Below are 26,176 nucleotides of genomic sequence, written 5' to 3' on the forward strand. Positions count from 1 at the left end.
CAAACCAACGCCGCTGCCGCCAATATCCTTACCCCAAAAAATTCTTGCAATTCGTTGAAGGGTAACATGAAAAAAGAAAAAGTTATCTTGGCCTTCAGATGATTTATCCCACCAAAATGGCGAGATTACATTTGAAGGAGTAATAGTGAATTAAGATTGGGCTTTACATATATTACGAGCCGCCCATATTGGTTATATGAGATACCAAACACCCATTAATTTAATATTAGTTTATCTTAGCTTATAACCCCTACCAAACAGACCCTTATTACAAACCAATATTAAGAACATTACGAAATAGACCATCTTATAACACAATTTCTTCTACAATAATAGTATGATGATCAAACTCACAAGAATTATAATCACTAAACGCATAATCCAAAACTTCTTCTCGTAACAAATGTTCAAATCTCCAACTCATTGATCTTCTTCTCATATCCCTTGCTTATATTCTCTAACTAATTCACCTTCATTTAAAGCTAGCTCTTCGTTCTCGTGAAATACTTCTCAGCAAATTCACAAAATTGACAATTGTCAACCACATTAATAAACACTGCTCCTGAGCTACATTCACCTATATGAAGAAATCACATTGTAAATGACAACCTTAAATAAAATAAAATAATGGGGATTGAGAATTCAAGAGGAAACATTGAGAATTAAGCAAATAATACATCTAACCTCTCAAAGCTGACAACAATAGAACAGACAATCAGAACTGTTGAGAGTCCTTGAAGTCTCTACGTATGGTAGTTTGTTGCACCAGCAAAGAATCTCGTTGTGTTTGGAACCAGAGGAGAACGAAGCAGAAAAAGAAATGGAGATGGCGCAGAAGTTAGGGTTTGACAGTTCAATTGAAGAGATAAATTGGAATTCTTGAAGAGGGAAAAGAGAACTCTAGAATTAAATTAGGGTTCTTGGAGGGTTGGAGACGATGAATGCAAAATTAGGATTCATGGAGAGTGTTAAAATGTATTTAAAAAACGACATTGTTTTACTTAAATCATACAATGTTGTTTTACTAGTCGTTCAGCGAATTAGTAAAAGGTATGTGTCGGTGAGTCACGTAGACGCCATGTCATTTTTTAATTCGGAGGAAATAAAATTGGAGTTAAATTTAAACAATTAATAAAATTAATATATTTTATTGAATTTTTTTAAATACGCGTCAAAAATAAATTTTGGCCAAAGTTAGCGTATTTTGCATGCAATTATCTCTAAAAAAATAATTAGGCATATACGCATTACTTTGTACGTGAATATATTCATGTTCGAATTAATTCTTGTTGACATTAATTTTTGTGGATTATTTTTCTGGTTCCGTGTGGAATTTGTCACCTCGAAAATAAGCCTCTTTGTGCTTTATATTCGACATTACTTGATCTGCAATAAAATGTTGGATAAGATGGAATTGGAACATGTAAAATAAACCCAGCTTTTTCTAAGTCTATAAGGAAAGATTAAAAGAACTCTTCTGATGCGCATAAAGGATGAGATAAAGACTAATTAGTTTTGATAGGCTGCCTTGAATATCAGCGTACTCATTTTTTTTAATTCTCTTGTGCTCTCAATATCAGATTACGGTTTGGGATTTGTTTTTCGGGGTACAATATATCTACTATGTCATGAAATTGTATATTATATTTTTTCAGGTACAATATACGCAGGTTTGGGCTTTAAGCCCAATATTAATGTATTATCTCAGTACTATAGTCTATATATATGATCTTGAGATATGTTATCTGTAACCTAGCTAGTCGCATAAATAAAATCCGTTCTTCTCTATGCCCGTGAACGTAGCTAATTTGGTGAACCACGTAAATTTGTGTCTTCTTTACGTTTTATGTTCCTTTATTGCTCTATAATCCTATTATGTCACAACAATATTAATGAATTAATCAAATGACAATCACACTATTATAAACTAATATTTAAAAAAGTACAAACAATATGTCCAAACAAAATACAACCCAAGTGTCATTGGTGAACTTGAACTAATGACATCTTAAAAAAAGAGTTTTTGGTGTCTCAACTTTGTCGCTTGAGCTAGATCTTATCGTATTTAAATCTGAATCCATCTTTTTGTTGAATATTTATAATTATACATATATTTAATAGTGATTCATATTTAAATTCGAACCCATCTTATTGTACCATATTTATAATTACATATATTTGATAGTGATTCGGTACTGTAGAGCTTGATCCGCCAGACAATTCAATACATTGTGTATTTGAAAATATATATTCATAGATATAGAGTACCAAATACAACAGTAATAAAATTTGTCTAGATATGTGTATGATACGATAAGCTTTCTTGAATATAGACTGCAAGTTAAGACTATCTTATAATATAAGTTGGTCAAAATATATATTATGATCACTTATCACAACCATTGGCATATTTCTACATTTTGACTTTGTTATTCAAGAATCAATTCTCTTGTACACATCACCAACACCAAATACATTGAGAACAACTATTACCAAATATAAAATCTAGAATCTATTAAAAATGAATTACAACCCATAATGTAAACTTTAAAGGTGCGTTCTCTTTGGTTGAAAATTTATCATGGAAAAAGGAAGGATAAACAAAAATTCATCCTTTAAATCCTTCCTTTCTTTTTCCACATTTCCTACTTGATCCTTACTCATTCCTCGTTTACACTACAAATGAGGGATAATATTATCACATTATTTGTAGTGTAAATGAGGAATGAGTAAGGGTCAAGTAGGAAATGTGGGAAAAGAAAGGAAGGATTTAAAGGATGAATTTTTGTTTATCCTTCCTTTTTCCATGATAAATTTTCAACCAAAGAGAACGCACCCTAAATGTTTAACAGTAGCTCAATTCAATGAAAGATTTGAACATCTCCATACAAATCACTTATATACTCTAATAAGATATTTATAAATATTTCGATAAATATTTTAATAAAATATATAAGTGATTTATATCATGATACTGCACGTAAGAATTTGTATTGATAGGTTATGGGCCACAAAATATATAGACATACTGTAGCCAGGCTGCCAGAGGAGAAGATGTGAAGTATAGACGTCCAATTATTAACCGAATCCAACTTTAAATATCTTCTTATGAGAATATTAATATTGACCACATGTTGCAAATAGTTTGCATATATGCTAATTAGTGCCGTTCAAGAATCAATTCGTTTCATGCCTTTTAAGTTAACAATCATCAACATCAACAACTCAACATTAATCACGCACAAATTAAATAATGAGGAAAATGCAAAGTTCTTACTTTCTGAGTGAACTATGTCCACTATACTGGAATTTCTTCAATTTAATTAATTTTATACTTTTATGATTTAGTTCCTCAAGTATCACTCTAGTATATAATTGATTATAACTTAAATGGCCCAATAAGAGTCCGAATTTAACAAGCAAGTCCGTTAAAATCCGAAAAATTTCAAGGCTAAAAGATTGCTCACGAGGCTTTGATTTCAATGTATTAATTTCGTTATTTATGTAGACGGATTATTAGACACGAATTACATTTGAAACGCATTTTAAAACAGCGATTTTTGTCAAAGTAAAATTAAGGGTTAATTACATATAAATTACTGATCTTTCAACAAATTTTCATTTTGCATGTGAATTTTAAAATCTTTATTAAAATTACTCAATTATTAATTTTTTTCTCAACTTGCATATTTGCTAAAATTTCGGCCAAACTTTGGGCCTTAAACGACGTTGTTTCTATTTAATTAACTATACAATACAACATGTCGGTTCTATTTTTTTCACATGATCATATTTATGTCACACAAGAATATTCATGCCAAGCGAATATATTTATGTCATATCACCACAGTAGAAAATAAGCGAATATGAAAATAAGAAAAAAATAATAATTGAATAATTTTAATAAAGATTTTAAAGTTCGTGTGCAAAATGCGAATCATATGCAAAATAAGATTTAATAATAATATAAAAAATTTATTGAAAGTTCAATAATTTAATTATATGCAATTATCCCTAAAATGAAATAGCGACTGCAGTTATTATCATACTATTCCAAAAGTAAAGCTCAAAACGTAATCTTGATAATAAAACTCGATGCTGTCTAAACTGTATACGATTACCCAATGTATTTATCCAAACCTAGTTTAGCTATAAAACATCGGCGAGGTAAACACTGTTATTAATTGATTTAATAGACAATCGTCACTCACCCGTTTTTTACGAGAAAACATTTCCTTATTGGTTCGGCCATAACCAAGCCAATATAATAAATAACTCATTATTCATGTAATATTGTACCCTCTCCGTGCTATAAGAGACTGCATAATTGCCTATATCACTGATTTTAATAAATGTTAAATAAATATGTTATTAGTGGAAGAAATGACCTTTTTTTAATAGATTAATTAAATAAAAAAAATTGAAGATTGTGACTGTCACGGTATACTCGAATTCAAGATCTTTAATTTTAGACTTTAATCACTTTATCGTTTAACCAACACACATACAAGAGGGTCTACTTTTATCAGTGAAATAAGAGTTCAAAAAATAAAGACACATAATTTTATAAGACACACATTTTAAAATGATAAAAAGTGCACACTTTTATGGGACGAATAAAGTATAATTAACAGACAAAATGTTACATCAAGGATTTTCTACTTTTGTTTGATTTGGAATTTACATGAGAGTGTGCTATTTTGTATCATTCCCATGAAAGTGGCGCATAATATTGCTGTTTTTGGTGTCATTTTTTATAATTTTTCAAGTAAAAAAGAGGAGGAGGAGGAGGAGGAGACATATCAATTATATTATTTATTATTTTTTAATTTAAATATTTTGACTGATGAGAAATTGAGAATTACAAGTAGGTACGAAGGACTAACACTACCAACCTCCTCTGGTAGATGAGGGTAGACATGTCATGTGTAGCCTAACTATGAGACAATAAAATGTTACTTCCATAACTCCATTAACTAACAAAATATCTCCTGAGCTAGAAGAAGTAGGGTAAATATACTCAATATTTATATAAAAAAAAATCCAATTACCTAACGCATTAATTTTGATGAGTCCCTCGATTTTTGGTTTAATTTTTAGCTAAATTCAAAGCAAATTAAATTTATATTTAGTAAAAGAAATTAAATCGAACCGAATTATCTGAAATTTTAGAATTAAAACCAAACCTAACTGAAAAACCCAAATAATCCTAAAAAATCGTAAAAACAAAAAAAAAGCAAAATTAAATGTACTTAATATCAAAATTATATATATGTGTGTGTGTGTGTATCAATATGTTATTGTATAAATATAATTTGATTTTCAATTTTTAGAAAATCAAATCGAACCGAACCAAAAAATAATTTTTTTTAAAATCAAATCGAAAAAATCAAATCATATATATTTTAATATTTCAGTTTGGACTGATTCAATTATTCAGTTTCAAATATTTTGCTCACCTCTAGCTTTCTTCACTCAATTTTTTCATTTTATACATATCTTTCAACTATTTTTATTAAAAATCTTTACCTCCAAACCATGTTCGCCGACAAAGTGAGTAATACATATTTTGGAATATAAGTTTGGTAAATCAAGAGCACGTGCAGTGCGATGTCGTTTTTAGGGGGGTGGGGGTATGACTTCATTGTTCACGAGCAATGGCATTGATGTATGAGCTTGAAGTCAGAATTGACACAATAACAATAAAACTTAATTAGGCAATTTTGAAAACAATAAAACTTAGGCTTTGGGCATGTGATTTATGACCACATCTACCAAACCCTAATTTGGTCGCTAGTCAACTTTATAATTTTCCGATCGTGACCCCGCACAAGCAATAACATATTTGTCATTATAATAAATTAAAAGATATGTCATACTCCTCCGTCCCATTAAAAGTGTGATGTATTTCATTTTAAGTCATCCTATTATAAGTGGTCTATTTCCATAAATGAGAAAATTTAAGCACTATCACTTTTAACCAATTTATATTTTTTCTTTAATTCTCGTGTCAAAAAGTTTTGAGCTACTATAGTATGATGGAGGGATCAGTATTAATTGTTGCAATAGTATTTTGTTAATTTGTATCAAGATAGTACTTGCAAAAAAAAATAACGTGCTGTGATTTTCTATTAGCGGGTAATAAAGTTCACGTCACATTATTCTATCAATCACAAAAAAATTGGCAGTATGTCTGCTCTACAATGTATGGGAAAAATATGTTATGTTATTATTACAGAGATTTACGAAACATGTTTAAAAAAGGAGATAGTGCGAAGTGTTTATGAGTCAAGAATAGAGAAAATATACAGTATATGTGAGGTTAGACTGTGTTAATATCTAGACGTTATTTAATTTCTGTTCAACGTGCCAATAATCTCCTTAACGAAGTACTCCTAATTACTAGCTACTACTTACTTCATATAAACACAAACTCATATACTATGACCATAAGAGCATCTCCAGTGGGTTGTGTCTTAGGGGGTGTCTTAGATGGTGGTCCCCACCTAAGACACACCCCTGTCAAATGCATTGGGTCTTAGAAAGTGTCTTAGATTTTTATTTTCACAAAATACATATTTCTACACTTTTATTTTTAAATTTTCAATTTCATTAAAATTAAAATTAAACATTACAATAATTAAAATAAAATTAAAGACATAATTAAAAAATTACATAATTTTAATAATAAAAAAATTACAATAATTAAAATTAACAATAAATATTACTAATTTAAATACAATACAATGAATTAAATAACAATAATTAAAAATTAAGTTAAAAATTAAAAGGAATTAAAAAAAGTCAAATCAATTACCTACCCACCCACCGCCCCGCCCCACCCCACCCCACCCCACCCCAACCCACTCTTTCTTCTTCCCCCATCTCTCCTCTCTTCTTGTAATTGTTCATTTTTTTTTTTTATTTCCGCGCGTCTCCCACACGCGACCATCTTTTCTCTCCTTCGCCCCGGGTCTCCACTTCGACGCGGCCTCGCATCAGGCCGGCTCTCCAGCGCGGCCACCCTCCCAGCGCCCCGGATCGACGCTCCCTTCGACCCGACGACTGGAGATGCTCTAACATATTAGAATATAAATCTAGCTAAGAAATTAATCAATTATAGAACCATTGTTTTTTCTGATTTTGGTAAGATGCGATCCAGACAACCAATCAGTTCAACGTATCTTGTATAACTATCTGATTACTGCCACGAAAAAATTAAGTTCTCAATAATCTATGTATCCTCAACAAACATTCTGTTGATTCGATCTCTTCATTTATTCTTGTATCCTCCAATAAATATCATCAACCATCAAAATACACGTTCCAAAGAAGTGAGCAATTCAATTTTTTTATCCTTAATTATTGCATTGAAAATCGAAAAAGTAAAGAATTTGTATTTATGACAAAGGTAAAATTGAAAGTTGAACACAATTGAGATAAAACACTACTAATGCAGGGGCAATATTCGTTTTCAAATAGGACATTACTCATTTCTCTGCCTCTTTCTCTCTCACGTTTTGTTCATGATATCCCTGTTGCAAAATGACTCTAGTGAAGTATGAAGTCAATGAAGCGGTGGTTAGGTGCTCTCTTGGGTAGGCTTGGCTCCATAAATTGTGGAAAGGTTGAATTTGGAATATAAATATGCACTAATAATATCACATACAAATAATCCAAATGATGACTCATATCCATGTCAGTTATGCTTGGACTGGCCCCAGGTATCATTAACTAAAATCTTATTGATCTAAATCGTCCCACATTACTACAAAATCCAAATTCTTAAAATAATATTTCTTGGTCGTCGATGCCTATGTTATTTATAAAGGATGGTTTGGATGCTTTTGTCTAGATTTTGCTATAAAACCACCCGATTTTGGTTCTTTGTTTCTCACCCCTCATTTCCTTCTCTCTCTCTCTCTCTCTCTTTACATCTTGTACTAGAAGTTTGCTACAAAAGTTAGGTAACATTTTGACATCCCATTTTCGCCTTCTTTCTGTTTTCTTGACTTTTTTTTTTTCATGCATTGTGTTGCGTGTGTATATTTTCATGGCACTTTTCTTGCAGTTAGAAGGGAAAAACAACGTAGAATTCATAGTGGAAAATGACGATCACAGCAGTTCCGGTCATAAAAAATGGTTGCCTTATGGTGAGAGGCAAGGTTGTCCTAACTGGAGTGCCAGACAACGTTGTTGTCTCTCCGGCAAGCTCGGGATCAGCCTTCATGGGGGCCAATGCCCCCACCTCCAGTTCTTTCCATGTCATCGATCTTGGAATTCTTGAGTGAGTTTCTTCATCTTATAGTTTCCATTTGTGACCAGATTTAATTTCTGGGATATGACCCTGATTTCTTGTTTAAAAAAAAAAAAAAAACAAATATAGGAATTGCAAGTTTATGTGCTTATTTATAGCCAAAATTTGGTGGATGATACCACGAGTTGGGAAATCAGCGAGTGAAATTCCAATGGAGACTCAGATGCTACTGCTAGAGGTAGGGGAAGATTCAGTGCTAGGCGTTGTGGAAGACGAAGCTCCTGCAACGGGGCACAACAAATTCTACGTGCTCGTTCTGGCTGTGCTGGACGGACTCTTTAGGACGACTCTACAGGGGACTGCATCAAACGAGCTCCAGTTCTGCTACCAAAGTGGTTGGTTTCATCTCAAGAAAATGTGTTGTTTCTACTGTTCCATTCGAGTGGCTACTGTTCTGATTTGTTATCCAATTTTTTGTTGCTTTTGTAAGGTGATGCTGCTGTTGAAACTTCTCAAGCCTTGGAGGGAGTGTTTATTAACTCAGGGGAGAATCCTTTTGAACTGATTACGGATTCAGTCAAGTATGTTTTGCTTCTGTTTTTCAAGATCATGATTTCAGACATCAGATATCAGATTCTTGATTTTGTGAAAATTCTCGTCTTCTTTTAGGATTCTGTCCAAACATAAGGGTACATTCACTCATCTAGAAAACAAGAAGGTATGTTATCTATCAATTAGTCCTTCATCCACACACACACACACACACACACAGAGTTTTGTTATATGAACTGAGAATGGGGCTTCAAAAATTCAGACTCCAGCGCATTTGGATTGGTTTGGTTGGTGCACTTGGGATGCATTCTACACAGAAGTCAGTCCAAAAGGGATCAAAGATGGACTTGAAAGGTTTGATCACTCGATAACAAGGCCCTTTTTTTCTCACTTGGTGTATGAATGGAATCCCTTTTTACACAACAATTTGTGAGAAACTTCTGTGTTCTTCACAGTTTCAAAGAAGGAGGGATTTGTCCGAAGTTCTTAATCATAGACGATGGGTGGCAGGAAACTGTCAACGAGTTCCAAAAAGAAGGCGAACCTCCGATTGAGGGCACACAGTAAGTCAGTCCCATGATCATAAATCTCTTCATTTTGATGAGGCTATATATATTTCAACTTTCAATAATGGTGCTTTTGTTTGCGTAGGTTTGCAACAAGATTAGCAGATATAAAAGAAAATAGCAAATTTTGTTCAGAATCAGATGGTTCGAGCACAAACTTGAAACAACTGATTCATTACATCAAAGAGAATTATGGACTAAAGTAAGATCCATGATCATCAAGTTCTTGCCTAAAACAAGTAAAAAAAAAAAAAACCTCAAATAGTCATGTTTTTTTCATATCTTGATTTAGGTATGTATACATGTGGCATGCCTTAGCTGGTTACTGGGGTGGAGTTCTTGAATCATCCGAGGCAGTGAAGAAGTACAACCCTAAGCTCGAATATCCAGTTTTGTCTCAAGGAAACGTTGGTAACATAAGGGACATAGCCCTCGACAGCTTGGAGAAGTACGGTGTGGGAGTGATCGATCCTCAGAAGGTTTTCGACTTCTACAATGACATGCACAGCTACCTTGCTAGCTGTGGTGTGGATGGTGTCAAGGTTGATGTTCAGAATCTCTTAGAAACTCTCGGATCCGGATATGGTGGCCGGGTTTCCATCACTAAACGCTATCACGAAGCTCTTGATGAGTCCATAGAGAGAAACTTTCCAAACAATAACTTGATCTCTTGTATGTGCCACAATTCAGACTCTATTTTCAGGTATGTTTCTTCACCGCAGCCTATTTGGTCCAACATTGTCTTCCTTGTGTCTACAAGTAACGAACACGGTGTGCTTGAATCGATGTTTCAGCTTTAAGAGGAGTGCAACGGCTAGAGCATCTGAGGATTTCATGCCCAATGAGCCAACTTTTCAGACATTGCACATTGCATCAGTCTCTTTCAACAGCCTTCTACTTGGAGAGATTGTGGTTCCTGACTGGGATATGTTTCACGTAAGCATTTCTTGCATCATTTCATCTAACATACTATTTCAAGGAAAACAATCTTGCTCAGATGTAACCTTTTGTCTGAATGTGTTGAATGCAGAGCAACCATAGCACGGCTGAGTTCCACGGTGCAGCAAGGGCGTTAGGGGGCTGTCCGGTCTATGTAAGGTAAGAAACCCGTCTCACGTGATCAAAAACCTCGTTGCAGAGGAGGAAATCTCGATGCCTTTGTGAATTGTGATCAAATGATGCAGTGACAAGCCGGGAGAGCACGATTTCAAGATCCTGAGGAAGCTAGTTCTGCCGGATGGATCGGTGCTGAGGGCTAGATATGCAGGCAGGCCGACCCGGGACTGCCTGTTTGTTGATCCTGCCATGGATGGGAAGAGGTAACCGTGGTGTCTTGTGCATGTGCATAACCTTGTATGAAAATGTGGAAATCTAATGATATTTCAAAACTTTTCACAGCTTGCTCAAGATATGGAACTTGAACAAGCTAACCGGAGTAGTAGGCGTTTTCAACTGCCAAGGAGTCGGATCATGGCCTATGAAACAGTCTGAATCTACTCCCATGCCTACTTCTCTCTCAGGCCGTGTGAGTCCACACGACGTAGAATTTCTTGAGGAGCTTGCAGGGGAAAACTGGATAGGAGACTCTGCTGTATATGCATTCAACTCAGGTTAGCTTTAAACCCACACACAAAGGAAACTGAGTTGTTTCACCATGTTGATTTGGTGAAATTTTCAATGACAGGAACAATTTGCAGAGTGGCAAAGGGTGAAAGCGTTGAAGTGTCGTTAGGTCTACTGCAATGTGAAATCTTCACAGTGTCGCCAATAAAGTGAGTAAAAGCTGGATTAAGTTTGATACTGCTCATTCAAAAGCACTAACACATATTGCATCGTAAGCAGACACTTAAAGGCGGCATCGAGTTTGCTCCCATCGGCTTGATCAACATGTACAACTCCGGCGGAGCAATCGAAGAATGCAGGGTGGTGGACGAGGAGAAGATGGCGATGAGAACAAGAGGGGCGGGAGTATTTGGAGGGTATTGCAGCATCAAACCTAGTTGGTGCAAGGTTGACAAGAAAGATGAGGAGTTCACTTATAGCTCTCAGAATGGACTATTCACAATCTATCTTCAGAGTGATGGCACTTTCAAGGAGATTGAAATTGCATTTTGACAATCTTTTCTCATGCAATTTATCACTAGTTTTAACATATGTTTATATAACTAGTAACAAAGGTTTTCTTTTTAGTTAGTTAGTTATGTCATAGAGTTTCCAAATGATTGAGGAAATCTAGAAATGTAACAACTAACAAACAATAAAGATTGTAGTTTGATTAATAGTTCATACATATAACTACTCCCTTCCTTTCATGATACTCGATATGTCTTGCAAATATTTTGCCTTTGCTAATTGTGTTTAATGAGAATATATATCCAGAGTCGCCCTGATATTTCGGGGCCCTACGCAAAATCGGAAACGGAAGAATTAAGCCCTTAGAGAAATGAAAGTTTGAGATTTTTGTTTAGTTGGAGATAAGACAAGATTGTCAGATTTTCTAAGATTTTGAGAAACAAAATTATCAATAAAATCTTTAAGATTCCTCTAAAAGAAATAAAATCTTTAAGCGTTTTCAATAACTCATTTTCAATGCATAAAATTATTGCTCCATCTCATTTAATATTTCTTAAGATATAGTAGAATATAAATATGATTTTATCTATTTTAACTTTAAAAAACTTCTTTCTGTTCAAGCGGCAATGATCGAAAATTAATACACAAGCAACAAAATATTAGAAAAACAATACAAAATTTTAACAAATTCAAGAACTTTCCCAGTCAACTTTATTTATGTGTTAACACATCTGTATCATTTTCTATTTAGAAAATAAATTTTTAACATCAACGTGAAATAGTAATATATTCCCTCCGTCCACAAAGATTATGTGTTTTTCCTTTTTAAAAATTTCATTTATACTTTAAATCTCATTCACACTCAATATTTACAAAATACCCATTATTTCCTTTTACAATTTGGTGAACTCAATACTACCCTTTAACATTAAAATCATATTTTTTTAATTTTTTATTAAAACTCGTACCCTTCACTACACCACATACATTTTGTGAATGGAGGGAGTATAATTTTTTTTAATGAGTTTAAGATTAAAAAATATTGGGTTATGTTATTAATGTGATTGTTTTTAAATTTTGAGGCCCCTCAAATTAGGGGCCCTACGCCTTTGCCCATTTAACATTGAAGCCGGCTATCTTATCGACATATCGCTCACAATTTGTAAGTATTTTTCATAAACATTGTTGATATTTAGTCAATTTCAATATTTTTTAAGATTATTTTTTATTTTAATGCTTCGAAAAATATTATGAGGTCATAAAATATACAAATTGCATTAAAATCAAACTCTGATTTTATTCTTTTATCATCCCTTTAAAGCTAAAGGGAATAATGATTAAGTAGAGCTTTAATTTTATGTAATTTGTGAATTTGATAATTTCGATAATAATTTATAAAATAGTAATAAAATAAAAATCTAATATTTAAAAATGACGAAGTAAATTAATTATAAACATTGATGATAGAAGGTGCTCCCAAAAGATGAGCAATATTATGCTTAAATCTTCTCAAGAAAAGGTGGTTGGAGTTTGTTTATTTTCTGGCCAAATGTAAAAGTTTAATGCAAAAATAAAAACTGCAAAAGTTCATATATATTTTAATTATTTTATTCCCAATTAAATTATATTTTCTGCCTCTAGTGGGTTTACTGCCTATTTCTGAGGAAACGGATACACATAAAAGTCAATCGGAATTCAAATTAATCAAATATTGCCCAATAGTCACTTTTACTAAAAACAAAATAAAATTTTAATATAATTTCGAAAAAGTTAGTAAGAAATGTTTTATTTTCATCTAATGTGATGAAATCTACTTTTTAGGTTAACCTGTCCTTAGCAAGAGAGGAGGGAAAATAAATAAATAAATAAATAAACAAATAGATAATGAAATTTGTATTTAATAAATAGGAATAATAGTACCCTTATCTTCATTCTTGAAACCCTTTCAAGACCTACCCATTCACCACAAACCCTTCTAAACCCCTTCCATCCTCTTCTCCTCTCTATCTCTACGATTTCTGCAAATACAATGGCTTTTGCAGCTAATACTGCGTTGATTTCAAGCCCGACGCTCTTCACTCCATCAAAAATCTCATATTCTCACCCTTATCTCTCCATTCCGTATAAACCCGCGAAATTCCAGCTTTACTGCAAGCCCATATCCTCACTTTCTCTCACTTCTCTATTCTATATCGGAAGGAAGGAGAAAAGCGTTGTGTCGGCTCTAGGTGACGATGTTCCTGCAGTTCTTGAAGGAATTGAGGGGAATTTGAGCTGGGATGCGGCTGTGACTGATGAAAGTGGAGTCGAAGGAGAAGAGAGTGAGGGGGGGTTCGTCGTCGAGCCGCCGGAGGGGGCGAAGGTGTATGTAGGGAATTTGCCTTTTGATGTTGATAGTGAGAGATTGGGTCATCTCTTTGAGCAGGCTGGAGTTGTTGAGATTGCTGAGGTATAATTGGTGTTTTTTTTTTTTTTGAATTTAGACCTTTTTTGTTTGTTTGAATGGTTTGTGATGGAGAATAAATGAATTTTGATGTGTTTTATATGTGAAATAATGGTTTGAGATTGTTATTTTTGGATTTTCAAGGTTGCTTTTTTGGCAATGAAGATTTCTTTTATTGCATGATTTTGTCGGTTGTGAATTGTGATGCAGAATTGATGAATTTGATATCCGTGATGAGTTTTCGATGTGAGATGGGATGGGTTCGTTATGTTTACATTTCCTTGATTGTTTGTTGGCTTTGAAAGTATCTCTCATCTCATGATTTTGAGTGGGTTGTGATGCAGAAGGGATAAAAATGATGCATTTTCTTTGTGAAATGGTGGGATGAGTTTACTATGTTCGGTTTTCATATGAGCTTCTCATATTTGGAAGATTTTCTTTGGTCTAATGTTTGACTGGGAAAATTGGACTTCTTTTAGCATGAGATGTGATGCAGAGGATAAATTTGATGCATTTTGTATGTGTAACTATTGGGTGAGTTTGTTGCGTTTTGGTTTTGTTGATTGTTTTGTTGATTTATGCAGGTTATCTATGATAGGATGACTGGTAACAGCCGAGGGTTTGGTTTTGTGACAATGAGCACCGTGGAAGAGGCTGAGAAGGCTGTGGAATTGTTCAGTCGTTATGTAAGTTTCAAGTTTTTTGTGCTTGTTTCTTGATATATTGGCCGTCTGGAATCTCTTAAACTTGCAATTAGTGATCAATATGATATAATGCTGCATCACATGATGTATTGTTTTTAAGCTTCTAATACTTTTATCTTCCAAATGGGCAACGAACATGTTTATCATTATTGGTTAGTTTATACCTTGATGATTTTCCACTAGTGTTTAGCTTTCCTTCTTTTCCCCTTCTTGAACAGGATTTGGATGGCCGGTTCTTGACTGTTAACATTGCTGCTCCTAAAGGATCACGGCCAGAACGTGCTCCTAGAGAGCCTGGTCACAGAATATATGTTGGCAACCTTCCGTGGACTGTGGATAGCGACCGTCTTGAGGAGCTTTTCAGTGAGCATGGTGTAGTTGTTAGTGCCCGTGTAGTCTCTGACAGGGAAACTGGAAGATCGCGTGGTTTTGGCTTTGTAGAGATGTCAACTGAGTCTGAGATGAATGATGCCATTTCCAGCCTTGATGGAGAGGTGAATCCTCTTGTTCTCTCTTACTAAATATTGAACATTTCTTTGATGACAATGATTAATTTAGGGTTCATCACTATTTAGCCTAAAAAAATATGCATGTTTTTTAGAACTCTCACTTTCAATAATGACAGAGTAGTGCCCAAAAAAATTGAGTTCGATTTCAAATCTAGGACCATCCTTTTTTGGGGGGTACTGAAAATTTGTGTAGGCAACCAAAAATTTGCATGAATACTGTGACTCAATTAAAAGCCAACTTCATTTTTTGCAAATTTCCTATTGACAATCCGACTTTTCAGTATCTAAAAGTGAGGGCTTTGGAGTTCATTTGGCTCTAACCTGTCTCATTATTGGAAGTATGAAATATTTCTGAAAATGGAAAGTGATAGTACTTGTTAATCTATCTATAATTATTTGTTGTTTGCTATTGAGCTAATCATCTGCAATTGCACTGGGTGCAGACTTTGGACGGAAGGCCAATCAAAGTAAATGCAGCCTTAGAAAGGCAAACTCGTGGCAGGTTTTGATCGCTACAAGAACTAAGCAAGTAGTTTGTGTTACATGCCTTTTTTGTGATGGGATTTTGAGTTTGTCATATTCGACTATCAAATAGGTTCGAGTCCTGTCGACGGCCCGGAAGTTTATTTTACTTGTCCAGTTTTCCTGTCTTATGTAGTGCTACCTTGAATTTGAAGAACAGTTACAAAAAAAGCTCGTCCATTTATCATATATTGTTAAGCAGTCAGATTATGTTAATTTCGTAACGCACCTTTGCTGTTATCTGCTTTCTAATGGCTTTGCGATTGCAACTGATGATTTGATCAACTATAGCATTAATACAAATGTGTTCTATACCATCTGATTGGGTAAAATTCAAATATCTGCCAGACCAATGTTTGATATATTCATACTGGGTGGCATATTGCCAGTTTTCGACAAGATATATACCTCCATTTGACTGATTCTTTTCATAGTAAATTAGTATCTCAATTAAGTCATTTTATTAAAATCTGCCTTATTTCAGCACTTGTTTGAGATCTTGCTTTCCATAGTGAAACACACCGTTTAAGTTGTTTATGAAAAGTAAAATGATGCCAATACACATGTCTCTTTTTAATATTTTCATTACTTATTGGGAGTTGCAATTTTTCTGAATTTGGAACATATGGTCATAATTTCAACAACTGGATGCTGATTTACTAAATTATAAAGGTTACCTTTGGTCAGGGAAATAAAGTCTAGTGGCTCAAATTGCACGAGCAAGAATTTGTTAGCGGCATAATTCCAAAACGAAAACCTCTCGTCTACAGTTCCACCACTAAGAACAAGAGCGGGTATTTAACACCCCCAGTCGATTTTTGTATTCGTTTAAAATGATCAAAATTGTCAGATTTTATACAAATCGTTGTACAAAAACCCACATCATGAAACTGGAACTCACTTATCCAGGAAAACTGATTTCTTGAAATGTTGAATGCGCAAACCCACAAAACGAAGATTTCTTGAAATATTGAATTCAATGTAGAAGACCCAGTTGCCACTAAGGTTTCTTTTTCCGACTGCGCCATTGCTTGTCCGAGTCTGTAAGACGCAGATTTACTCGTTGGAGCAGGACTTCTTTGGAAAAAAGAATAAGAATAACTTCGTTTTATGAAGTAGTCAAGTCATTTGCTATCAGGAAGGCTATGTCATTTACAAGTTACAACCCCGGTTAATTTTCAGATGCTTGAAGGCCCCGCTGACCCCAAGTGATCCTTTTGTTCTTCGTCTGTACCTTCGCTTGAATGAAGACACCCAATCGACTCAACACCTAACCCAAGTTTAACTTGCTCTTGGTTAAATTATTACGTTTTACGTTTAAAAAAAAAAAAAAAAACTTAAGACAACACTTGATTCGACACAATCAAATGTAGAACGATAGACGTTAAAAGAAATTCAGACATGCAGATATCTTTCCTATGCTGCCATAGCAGCATAAATAATCATCAATACAATCAAGCTACAAACATGCAAAGGCGACAACAAGGAAGAAATCAAGAAGATGGTGCAATTTATTATACTCATTATTTGACAATTAAAACTAGTAAGAAATTTTGGGAACCTAGTCTGCTACTTTTACCAGTGGAATATTAGTAGTATATATACATACATATCATGTAAATGTTATACACGGTCACCAGCATATTCTGTACATAACCAAGACGAAAAGAAATATAAAGATGCATTACTTACAGTTGCACACTACTATACCTGCTGGGAAAACCTAGTACTGGTGACCTCGGGTCTGAGCCTCTCGGCTTGTCAATGGAACGTAACGTACTGAGGTCTCACTCCGGACACTTAGACTGCCATCCTCCTTCTTGTCCACGACTTGCAGGTCCTGGAAGATATTCCCAACGGGGATCACCAATCTGCCACCCGGTTTCAGTTGTTCGATAAGTGCTGGAGGGATTTCTGGTGCAGCTGCTCCAACGTGAATAGCATCATAAGGTGCATGCTCCGGCCAGCCCTGCCTTCCATCTGTTATCACATAGTTACACGAGTAATCCATGTAGATGGAACGATATAACTTCAGGGTTGCAACATGACTAAGAGGATTCTAACAAATCGACATACATTCTTCATTGTACATGATTTGAGGAAACAACACCACCCACCTGTAGTCCTAATGAGTGCCGTAACGTTTGCGTATAAAATTACAAAAGAAACAAAGAAACACCTGCAGCATGGATTGAGAGGGACCCTTCTTTAAGTAGGGGAGCTGCAGCACTCTTTTGGATACTTTTAATAGAAGACTCAACCAACTCCGGAATATGTTCGACTCCAACGGAGTGGCCTTCTGGTCCAACCATAAGGGCAAGGCAAGCAGTCAAATAACCAGTCCCTACAACATGAGGCTCGATGAATCTAGAAATTTCGACAAATAAATAACATTTCCAATCATTACAAGCTTCTCACCAACATTTAGTTAACATAACTAACAAAGTGGGACAATATAAACCAATAGATGGTACTAAAACATGTAATTTATCTCACAAGAGCATGAGTAATACAAAATGATATTTTGAGGGTCAATCTCTTGAAAAACGAGGAAGCGCCAAAATAACCTCAACTGTATTATAAGAAACCTCATGGCATTAAGCAACTGGAACAATATATATTACCTGAACCAACATCCAGTGCACACATGCCGGGCTTCAAGTGGTTCTCCAATAACTCGAGGCACATTGCATGCATATGAGGAGCAGAAATCGTAGCATTGTGGCCTATCGGCATGGGACTATCAACATAGGGTTGTGCACCCGCTGGCACAAACAAAGCCCTATCAATTGTTTCCATTACTTCTGCAACTTTCTTTGATCTTATCACGCCCGAGCTCTGCAAATGAGACACCATTTCTTGGTTCCTACCAACACCGCTTCCAGCCCAGAACCGCTGTTGGTAAACATAAAACAATATTGAGATAAGACTTAACACACAGATCTGTCTCATGACCTGTCACAAAATCAATACAAAAAGAAAAAAGGAAAAAAAAAAGAAGCAATATCAAATAAAGTAAATTCAATTTTCTAGTAAGTCAACATTCTTATTTAGCTACTTTCTTATCAGGCCAAGGTTTCAGACCCAACATCTCAAACTTCTAGACTCGTAAAAAAACTTCTATAGAAGCAGCGAATAGGCAGAACAGACATCTTTACCAATACAAAGCACTTCTTTTTAATGCATTGATGTTTGCTAAATCTTTGCGGATTCAGCAGATTAGATCCTAGTCCGAGACAAACTAGCAGCATTATCTAATTCAACGCATAGCAAAGCACGAGTTCATAGCTTTGAATGACATAAGCCTTCCTTTACCGCTTCTACCAGGTCAAAAAATAATCAAACAACATGATCCCTGTCGTATTCATTACAATTCTTCCACCAAAAATCCTTCTTCCAGCTAGAGTGCCAAAGAAGTTCGATTTTTCAACCACACATGCTCCAAATAGAAAGCCAATAAGAAAAGATGTAAAGAGCTTCAAATTGTATTTTATTTAACGCAATCAAATCACATATCATATTCATATAGAACTTAGACATCTTACTCCACCATAGAAACCTCTACACCTGCCACATATTTCAGGTGCCTAATACAATAATTTCATGAACAGCTACCACTTACAAGTTAACCTACATATCATTTATAACTAATTCTGCATCTTAGTTACATAACTTCCTGTAAAAATAGGCAATTCTCAAATTTCATTCAGGAATTACTGCAACACGAAAACATTAACCAAATTCCTCTAGCTGCAGCCCCTTCCGTTGTCTTCAATATGAAATAAGCATTTTCTTCAAAAAAAAAAGAAGGAAATACACACACATCTAGCGCAAAACAACACACAGAGTGAGAAACGAGAGAGTGTGTGTTAGTTTGCGTACCTCCATGCGGGATAAGAGAGAGTTCCCCGTGAGGAGATACGGGTAGGCAAAGCGGCAGCGGCGGTAGGAGAAGGCGGTGATGGCGGCGGCCAGCTTCAGCGGAGGGCGGTGGTGGAAGCGGCGATGAGTGAGGTATAAATAGGATAATCCGAGAGGCGTACGATAGCTACAATGGCTCGCAATAACTGAAAGTGAAGAATAATGAGACGAGGAATGCATTTTTTAATATATTCCTCGAAATTTCTGCATTTCTCTGTACCTCTGCTTCGTGTCCCTCTCTTCCACCTTCTCGACCCTCCAAAGTCCAACCCCCACACCCCACCCCCTCATTTTGGGCTGGGCTTTTTACTACTCATTTTGGGCCTATTTCAGCTCTAGCTCATATTCTGCTAGTTTTGGCATGTAAATGGACTAGTATATTTTGAGGCCTTCATGACTGTATTGTGTATTGGGATTGGGCCCAAGTTGAAAGGCTGAGCCTGACTTCTTGTCGGAATATTATTATAGAGTGTTTAAAGCTAGATAAGCACAATAAAATTATAGAAATTATAAAGCTTATTTGCCCAAGGCTTCACACCAACTAGAAATTATTCGGTAGGTGCATGCATGAAAAATATTATGGTTAAGTTTTTGAATTGAAGAGCAGTAATTAAGGTATGTATGTAGCCTTGATATTGGTCCAAGTACATAAGAAGGAAATATACAAAAAGTGGAAGCATATAGATGCAAGAGAGAAGAGAAAGAGACATAATTTGGGAAGCATGAATGAAGCCAGGTGCCCCCTGAGAAAATCATAGGTGGAAGGCATGGGAGGTAGGCAGCCATGCATGTTGCAGACTTCTCCCCTATAAATAATGACGCTTCCGCCTCGCCGCTTCACATCATCAAAATACAATACATTCCAGCATGGCGAAGCTCTCGCTCTCAGTTGTAAGCTTTCTTCTAGTGTTAGGATTGGGGTGCGCCACTCATGTTCGAGAGGGGTCGTGGCAGGTGGGAGAGTGCCAGATCAGCAACATCGACGCCCGGGAGCCGTCCTACACCGTGAGATCGGAGGGCGGAGAGACCGAGTTCTGGGACAACCGGAACGATGAGTTCCGATGCGCCGGTGTGTCCATCCGCCGCCACAGAATCCAGCAGAGAGGCCTCCTGCTGCCGGTCTACCACAACGCCCCCGTTCTCGTCTATGTCGTCCAAGGTTGATTTATTTGCATGTATATTTTTGGAAATTGAAATGGATTGTTTAACTCATGTGTATATGCAGGCAGGGGAACTTATGGAGTTTTGAATTCTGGCTGCCCCGAAACATTCGAAGCCGAATCAGCCCAACAACAATATTCTCGCAAGGAAAGAGGCGAGAGATCATCCAGAGAGGACAGACACCAGAAAGTTGAGGATGTGAAGCAGGGTGACGTCATCGCCGTCAGGGCCGGCGAGGCTCACTGGGTTTACAACGACGGCGATCAAGAGCTTGTTCTTGTTGTTTTCCACCACAACGCCAACTATGCCAACCAACTCGACCAAAACCCAAGGGTACATACATATATAGATATACATCCATGGTAGTGTTATTATAATTAAAAATGAATGAATGAATGCAGTCCTTCTTCCTGGCCGGAAACCCCAACAACGAGCAAGAGGAAGAGCAAGTATGCTCTGTGGTTGCAGCATTGTCTGATCTTCCACATCAGAAAGGATTTCTTGAGAAAGATCCGGGCGGGGTGTCTCTTGCGAGACGGCTGTTCATTTTGGTGGAGAAGCGGTACGTCAAGTCAACTTCAAGTCCAAATGAAGTTCGACGTGGAGAAATTCGATGGAATAATAAATTTTGGCTTGTGGCAAGTGCAAGTCAAGGATGTGCTGATACAATCTGGGTTACACAAGGCCCTGAAAGGAAGTCCGGGTGCAGTCAAAAAGCCCGGTGCAGATGATGACGCAAACAACAAGTCCGGTATGAGTGATGAAGATTGGGAGGATCTGGATCTGAAGGCGGCAAGCACAATTCGTCTCTGCTTGGCCAAGAATGTACTTGCAAATGTACATGGGATTTCGAGTGCAAAGGAGCTTTGGGAAAAGCTGGAAGCTCTGTACCAAGCAAAAGGCATCTCGAATCGGTTGTATTTGAAGGAACAATTTCATACCTTACGGATGGATGAAGGTGTGAAGATTTCAGATCACTTGAGTATTCTCAATGGCATTATCTCTGAACTGGAGAGTATTGGAGCGAAAATTGAAGATGAGGATAAGGCATTGAGACTCATCTTGTCTCTTCCACGTTCCTATGAACACATGAAGCCAATATTAGTTTATGGGAAGGAAACTCTGGTCTTTGCTGAAGTCACGGGCAAACTTCTTTTGGAAGAAAGAAGGCTGATGAGTGAAGGACGTCCTTCATCGGAAAATTCAGCAATGGTGGCCTTTAGCAGAGGGAGGAAGAAAGACTCCAAGGGCGTTGTTTGTTGGAGGTGCGGAAAACCCGGCCATACGAAGCGAAACTGTCCAGGTGGAGCTTGTCAAGGTGGAGCGGATTCGGCAGAAAGCTCCGAACGAGCAGCTAACATCGTGTTTGATGATGTCCTTTGAGGACATGAATATCCTTATGGCATGTCCAATGGCCATGATAGAGGATGTGACGATGTTAGTTGGACCACATGTGCATGGTTTTTTGGCATGGATGCAGGTGTGTGGTGAAAAGTATGTCGATGGCTGATGAATTCTAGGAGGGCCAAAAGCTAGAAGGTTGCACCAAAATTTCAGCAAGGTTTTTTCGACATGTGCCGAAGTAAAATTCTTAGAATGGTTTATTCTAAGTGTTCTACTCATTTGGTGGAGTAGGTTTATTCTCTTTTGAGGATGATGGTTCTTTGTGATAAGAATCATAATTGTCGGTGAAGACAATGGTGTTTTTTCTTTCATTTTTAACAAGGTGGAGATTGTTGGAATTGTGTTAAAAATGAAAGTGGGGATTTTTGTCCCACATTGGTTTTGCTATCAAAGTAGGTGGAGACCCTTAGGCTATTTAAGGAGTTCCAAGGTCTTTGATACAATTGCACCAATCACTACCTTTAGTCTTGTGATTACTTCTAGTTTGAAATTCCTTACTCTTTGTTTTAGAGGGGTGAGAGGTTTTCAAAGACTTGTAAGAGTGTAGTGGTTGTGAGTCGAGAGGGTGAGAAATACTGTGTGATTGTAGAAATTTATCATATAGTAATTTTTCAGTGTGTCGTGGTTTTTTCTCCGGATTTGGAGTTTCCACGTTAAATTCTTGTGTTGTTAAATTGTGTCTAGTTTTATTCTTATTTCTTGCTTCTACCAAGTTTGGATGGGGAACTGATTTCCCAACATCTCTCTCTTAGCTCTTAACACTTAATTAATATATATATATATATATATATATATATATATATATATTTTGATTGACAGAACGCCATATTCTCGCCGCACTGGTACGCCAACGCCCACAGCCTCATCTACGTCACTCGCGGGGCGTCCCGGGTGCAGATAGTCAACCACCGCGGGCATGCCGTATTCGACGGCCAACTGAGGGAGGGCCAGGTCGTGGTGGTGCCTCAGAACTTCACCGTGGTCAAGCAGGCTGGAGAGGAGGGCTTTGAGTGGGTGGCGTTCAACACCAACGACAACGCCATTATCAACACCTTGAGCGGCCGCACCTCCGCCATCAGGGGGCTGCCCGTCGATGTCGTCGCCAACGCCTACCAAGTCTCCAGGGAGGAGGCCGAGAGACTCAAGTTTTCACGACGGGAGACGGTCATTTTCAGCGGGACTCAGAGACGACCTGCTTCTGCTTGAGAAAATGTGTGTCGATAAATAAATGTAAAATAAGTGTTCAAGAGGAATAATGTATATCGGCTTGTGCTAAAGTGTGATGCCAACTAGCGTTTCACCCGTGCGATGCACGGGATACGTATTTTATTGAAATTTCATATATTTAATTCATTTTTCAAAATATACACAAATATTATTAAAATTAAATACAAGTTATAAGATAATAAAAAAATTCTTAAATTATTTTAAAATTTATCTATTTACATAAAAATTCATAGTACGTTTATAAGTAGTTGAGTAAGACATCAAATAAAAGTTATAAAATTGTTATACAATTTATATTACTACTAAAAATATATTTTAAGATTAACATTTTAAATTTCTCAAAAAAAATATAAAAACAATACTTCCTCTGTCCATGAAAAAATATGACAATTTTGTCATTTTTGTGTCAACCAAAAGTATGACACTCTACTTTTTAGAATATGATTCCACATATTTTTCCTTATCTTTTACATTACAAATACCCCTCTCATTTACAAAAAAAAGTTCACCTTAATTCAATCTCAACCACTCATTTCATATAATGGTGGGACCCTTTCTCAAGTGTATAAAAATCACCAACAATTTTTGTGCCAATCAAAAGTGTCATACTTTTGGCGGACAGGGGAGGGGGTAACATATCAAAAGACAACTGCAACATCTTATTATTATAAATTTTGAAAGACTTCTTTATATACAACATTTGTAGTAGACGAATAACTTGTCTTTATTACATATCAAGATTTTAGATCTCTTCAGCTTGTAACACTAAAAACAGCTACATAAAATTGATCATGCCTAAAATAGGCTTCTTAAAAAATAAACTCATGTGAGAAAGTGATTGACCTTGACTTTTGTCTATAGTCATTGCGTAAGAAACTATAATAACAAACTACCGCCGTTGAAACTTGAACGATAGTCTTGGATCAGCTGGTTCCTGTGTCATCTTTGGTATCAGGACTTGATGTTCTGCATTATGGCTCGTGAGAATTTTCCATTCCAAAACATGTATACCGAGTTTTGGGTGCAATGTATAAAGTTGTTGTTTTTTGCTACTGCTTCGGATCCCATTGTCAGTTCTCATCAAGTTTTAGAATCTGTAACCCATTCAATTGTATGACTACAAATATACCAAAAAGCAGATTTAGTCAAATTTTAAAAGAAAAATTTTGTTAAGGAACATCCATAAGTAAGTGGGTTATCTACATCCTACACAAGCATATCATAAAAATAATTTTATAGAAGTCTATAGAAACACAAAATCACAAAGTCTTTACAATGTCACAGACATTGCAATCATGAATCTATACATATATAAAAGTTGGTCCGTTGGCTAAAATTTTTTCCCGCCTTTTTACTCAGTATGTATTTAGAAGGTTGATTAATATATGAAGCAGTTACAATTTTCGAAGCGGTTACAATATATCTACATTTAACTATTTAGAGTGATTTTAGTACAAACTGAGACATTAATTTCCACAATAAATTATTTAGTACTCCCTCCGTCCCGCTATTCATGTCTCGTATTCCTTTTTGGGTTGTCCCACCGATAATGTCCCGTTTCCTTTTTATAGGCAGATGATGAATGGAAATTGGTTGCACATGTTTGTTCGAAATTTAGGTAGGATTAAAATAAAATTACAGATTATATTAAAATAAATTAAATTACAGATTATATAAAATTAAATTATAAAAAAATAAGTCTTTTTTAATAATGATAAAATAGAAATAATTAACTATTCCTTAATCACAAACTAAATCATGTGGACTACACTCCTAATTCATCTAATTTACTTCTCCTTAATCTCCGTGCCGAAAAGTAATGAGACATGAATAGCGGGACGGAGGGAGTATTGATTATTATGCATAATTAATGGTGGTAGCTTTTGTTAGATATATTGTAACCGCTTCGAAAATTGTAACTGCTTCATATATTAATCAACCTTCTAAATACATACTGAGTAAAAATGCGGGAAAAAATTTTAGCCAACGGATCAACTTTTATATATGTATAGATAGATAGATAGATATGATATGACATATGACTTGCATAATCCCGAGGCATAAGACTAGATGTAGCAAAGATAACTATTGTGCACCGTCATCTTGAAAGCAAGCATCTTATTACAAACTTAGCCCACCTTTACCTAAGATGTGACATCAAATTAAGAGGGTGTTTCATTCAGCTTATTTTAAAGAGTTTATATAGTCTTAGACTTTATAAAATATTTTAAAAATTTATAAGAGATAATCTTTTAAGAGGTACTCTCCCGTGCAATCGGTTGCACCGTGTAATTGATTTCTGAATAACACTACTTCAACATACAAATGACACTTGAAGATCTTCAAGTGTCAATTGTATGTTGAAGTAGTGTCATTCAGAAATGTTCAAGGGTTATTTTCCGAATGAAGTAGTGTCATTCTAGAAACTAGTTGCACGGTGCAACCGGTTGCACATGAGTATTTGTGATTTTTTAACAGTTTATAAATTGTTAAAGTGTTTGAAATAATTGAGCTTATAATTTAGAGAGATCATTTTTAGCTAGAGAGAAAAAATCGAAGAGAGATGAACTTAATATATGATGAAAATAGAAAATTATAACTGAATAATATTTATAAAGTACTAATTGTTATATATAAGATTATGAAAAAATAAGTTAGGATAAATGAATTTATTTTTTTGGGAGCTTGTAAGCTTTTGGAGCTTATTTTAGAGCTGTTTTAAAGAATTTATAATTTTAGCAAACACACTATAAACTTATTAGTTATTTTAAAGAGCTTATAAGCTTATAACCTCAGCCAAACACCCTCTAAGATAAAAGATTCAAAAGCAATAAGAT

At 35.7% G+C, this 26,176-nt stretch overlaps 4 protein-coding genes across 6 annotated transcripts; 3 read left to right on the top strand and 1 right to left on the bottom strand.

Annotated features, from left to right (window-relative positions):
• The first annotated feature begins 7,807 nt into the window (after positions 1-7,807).
• LOC131005136 (probable galactinol--sucrose galactosyltransferase 2) lies at positions 7,808-11,692 on the top strand. Its single transcript, XM_057931951.1, has 14 exons — positions 7,808-7,967; positions 8,072-8,287; positions 8,387-8,652; positions 8,748-8,838; positions 8,927-8,975; positions 9,072-9,163; positions 9,265-9,372; positions 9,461-9,577; positions 9,668-10,078; positions 10,170-10,311; positions 10,406-10,473; positions 10,560-10,694; positions 10,774-10,985; positions 11,060-11,692. Exons 2-14 carry the CDS (start codon positions 8,109-8,111, stop codon positions 11,149-11,151), a joined length of 1,962 nt encoding a protein of 653 aa, XP_057787934.1. The 5' UTR covers positions 7,808-7,967; positions 8,072-8,108; the 3' UTR covers positions 11,152-11,692.
• A 1,647-nt stretch (positions 11,693-13,339) lies between these two features.
• Positions 13,340-15,842, top strand: LOC131005139 (28 kDa ribonucleoprotein, chloroplastic-like). Its single transcript, XM_057931955.1, has 4 exons — positions 13,340-13,897; positions 14,476-14,577; positions 14,814-15,089; positions 15,548-15,842. The coding sequence occupies exons 1-4, from the start codon at positions 13,478-13,480 to the stop codon at positions 15,611-15,613; spliced, it is 864 nt and encodes a 287-aa protein (XP_057787938.1). The 5' UTR covers positions 13,340-13,477; the 3' UTR covers positions 15,614-15,842.
• A 579-nt stretch (positions 15,843-16,421) lies between these two features.
• Positions 16,422-19,873, bottom strand: LOC131005138 (protein-L-isoaspartate O-methyltransferase 1-like). 3 transcript variants are annotated; one of them, XM_057931953.1, is made up of 5 exons: positions 19,509-19,809; positions 18,251-18,521; positions 17,806-17,970; positions 17,337-17,606; positions 16,422-16,667 (listed from the first exon to the last, which is right to left on the bottom strand). In XM_057931953.1, the coding sequence occupies exons 1-4, from the start codon at positions 19,725-19,727 to the stop codon at positions 17,350-17,352; spliced, it is 912 nt and encodes a 303-aa protein (XP_057787936.1). In that variant the 5' UTR covers positions 19,728-19,809; the 3' UTR covers positions 16,422-16,667; positions 17,337-17,349. The 3 variants fall into 3 exon arrangements, with proteins under 3 accessions (XP_057787936.1, XP_057787935.1, XP_057787937.1); XM_057931952.1 differs by having other exon boundaries at positions 16,422-16,896; XM_057931954.1 differs by lacking the exon at positions 16,422-16,667 and having other exon boundaries at positions 17,200-17,606; positions 19,509-19,873.
• A 377-nt stretch (positions 19,874-20,250) lies between these two features.
• LOC131011819 (11S globulin subunit beta-like) lies at positions 20,251-23,419 on the top strand. The gene is made up of 5 exons (XM_057939681.1): positions 20,251-20,706; positions 20,773-21,041; positions 21,110-21,301; positions 21,393-22,082; positions 22,932-23,419. Exons 1-5 carry the CDS (start codon positions 20,415-20,417, stop codon positions 23,316-23,318), a joined length of 1,830 nt encoding a protein of 609 aa, XP_057795664.1. The 5' UTR covers positions 20,251-20,414; the 3' UTR covers positions 23,319-23,419.
• Positions 23,420-26,176: the final 2,757 nt, after the last annotated feature.

Source organism: Salvia miltiorrhiza, chromosome 1 (genome assembly GCF_028751815.1).
Source record: "Salvia miltiorrhiza cultivar Shanhuang (shh) chromosome 1, IMPLAD_Smil_shh, whole genome shotgun sequence".
NCBI lineage: Eukaryota > Viridiplantae > Streptophyta > Magnoliopsida > Lamiales > Lamiaceae > Salvia > Salvia miltiorrhiza.

Bases quoted from the DNA above. Each gene is read 5' to 3' on its own strand.
- LOC131005136 (XM_057931951.1), top strand. From the start codon at position 8,109: ATGACGATCACAGCAGTTCCGGTCATAAAAAATGGTTGCCTTATGGTG. The intron at 8,653-8,747 runs GTTGGTTTCATC...TGCTTTTGTAAG, and splicing joins CCAGTTCTGCTACCAAAGTG to GTGATGCTGCTGTTGAAACT. The intron at 8,839-8,926 runs GTATGTTTTGCT...GTCTTCTTTTAG, and splicing joins CTGATTACGGATTCAGTCAA to GATTCTGTCCAAACATAAGG.
- LOC131005139 (XM_057931955.1), top strand. From the start codon at position 13,478: ATGGCTTTTGCAGCTAATACTGCGTTGATTTCAAGCCCGACGCTCTTC. The intron at 13,898-14,475 runs GTATAATTGGTG...TGATTTATGCAG, and splicing joins GAGTTGTTGAGATTGCTGAG to GTTATCTATGATAGGATGAC. The intron at 15,090-15,547 runs GTGAATCCTCTT...CACTGGGTGCAG, and splicing joins TTTCCAGCCTTGATGGAGAG to ACTTTGGACGGAAGGCCAAT.
- LOC131005138 (XM_057931953.1), bottom strand. From the start codon at position 19,727: ATGCATTCCTCGTCTCATTATTCTTCACTTTCAGTTATTGCGAGCCAT. The intron at 18,522-19,508 runs GTACGCAAACTA...GTTTACCAACAG, and splicing joins CTCTCTTATCCCGCATGGAG to CGGTTCTGGGCTGGAAGCGG. The intron at 17,607-17,805 runs GTGTTTCTTTGT...ATGTGATAACAG, and splicing joins CCTCTCAATCCATGCTGCAG to ATGGAAGGCAGGGCTGGCCG.
- LOC131011819 (XM_057939681.1), top strand. From the start codon at position 20,415: ATGGCGAAGCTCTCGCTCTCAGTTGTAAGCTTTCTTCTAGTGTTAGGA. The intron at 20,707-20,772 runs GTTGATTTATTT...GTGTATATGCAG, and splicing joins TCTCGTCTATGTCGTCCAAG to GCAGGGGAACTTATGGAGTT. The intron at 21,302-21,392 runs GTTCGACGTGGA...GGGTTACACAAG, and splicing joins CAACTTCAAGTCCAAATGAA to GCCCTGAAAGGAAGTCCGGG.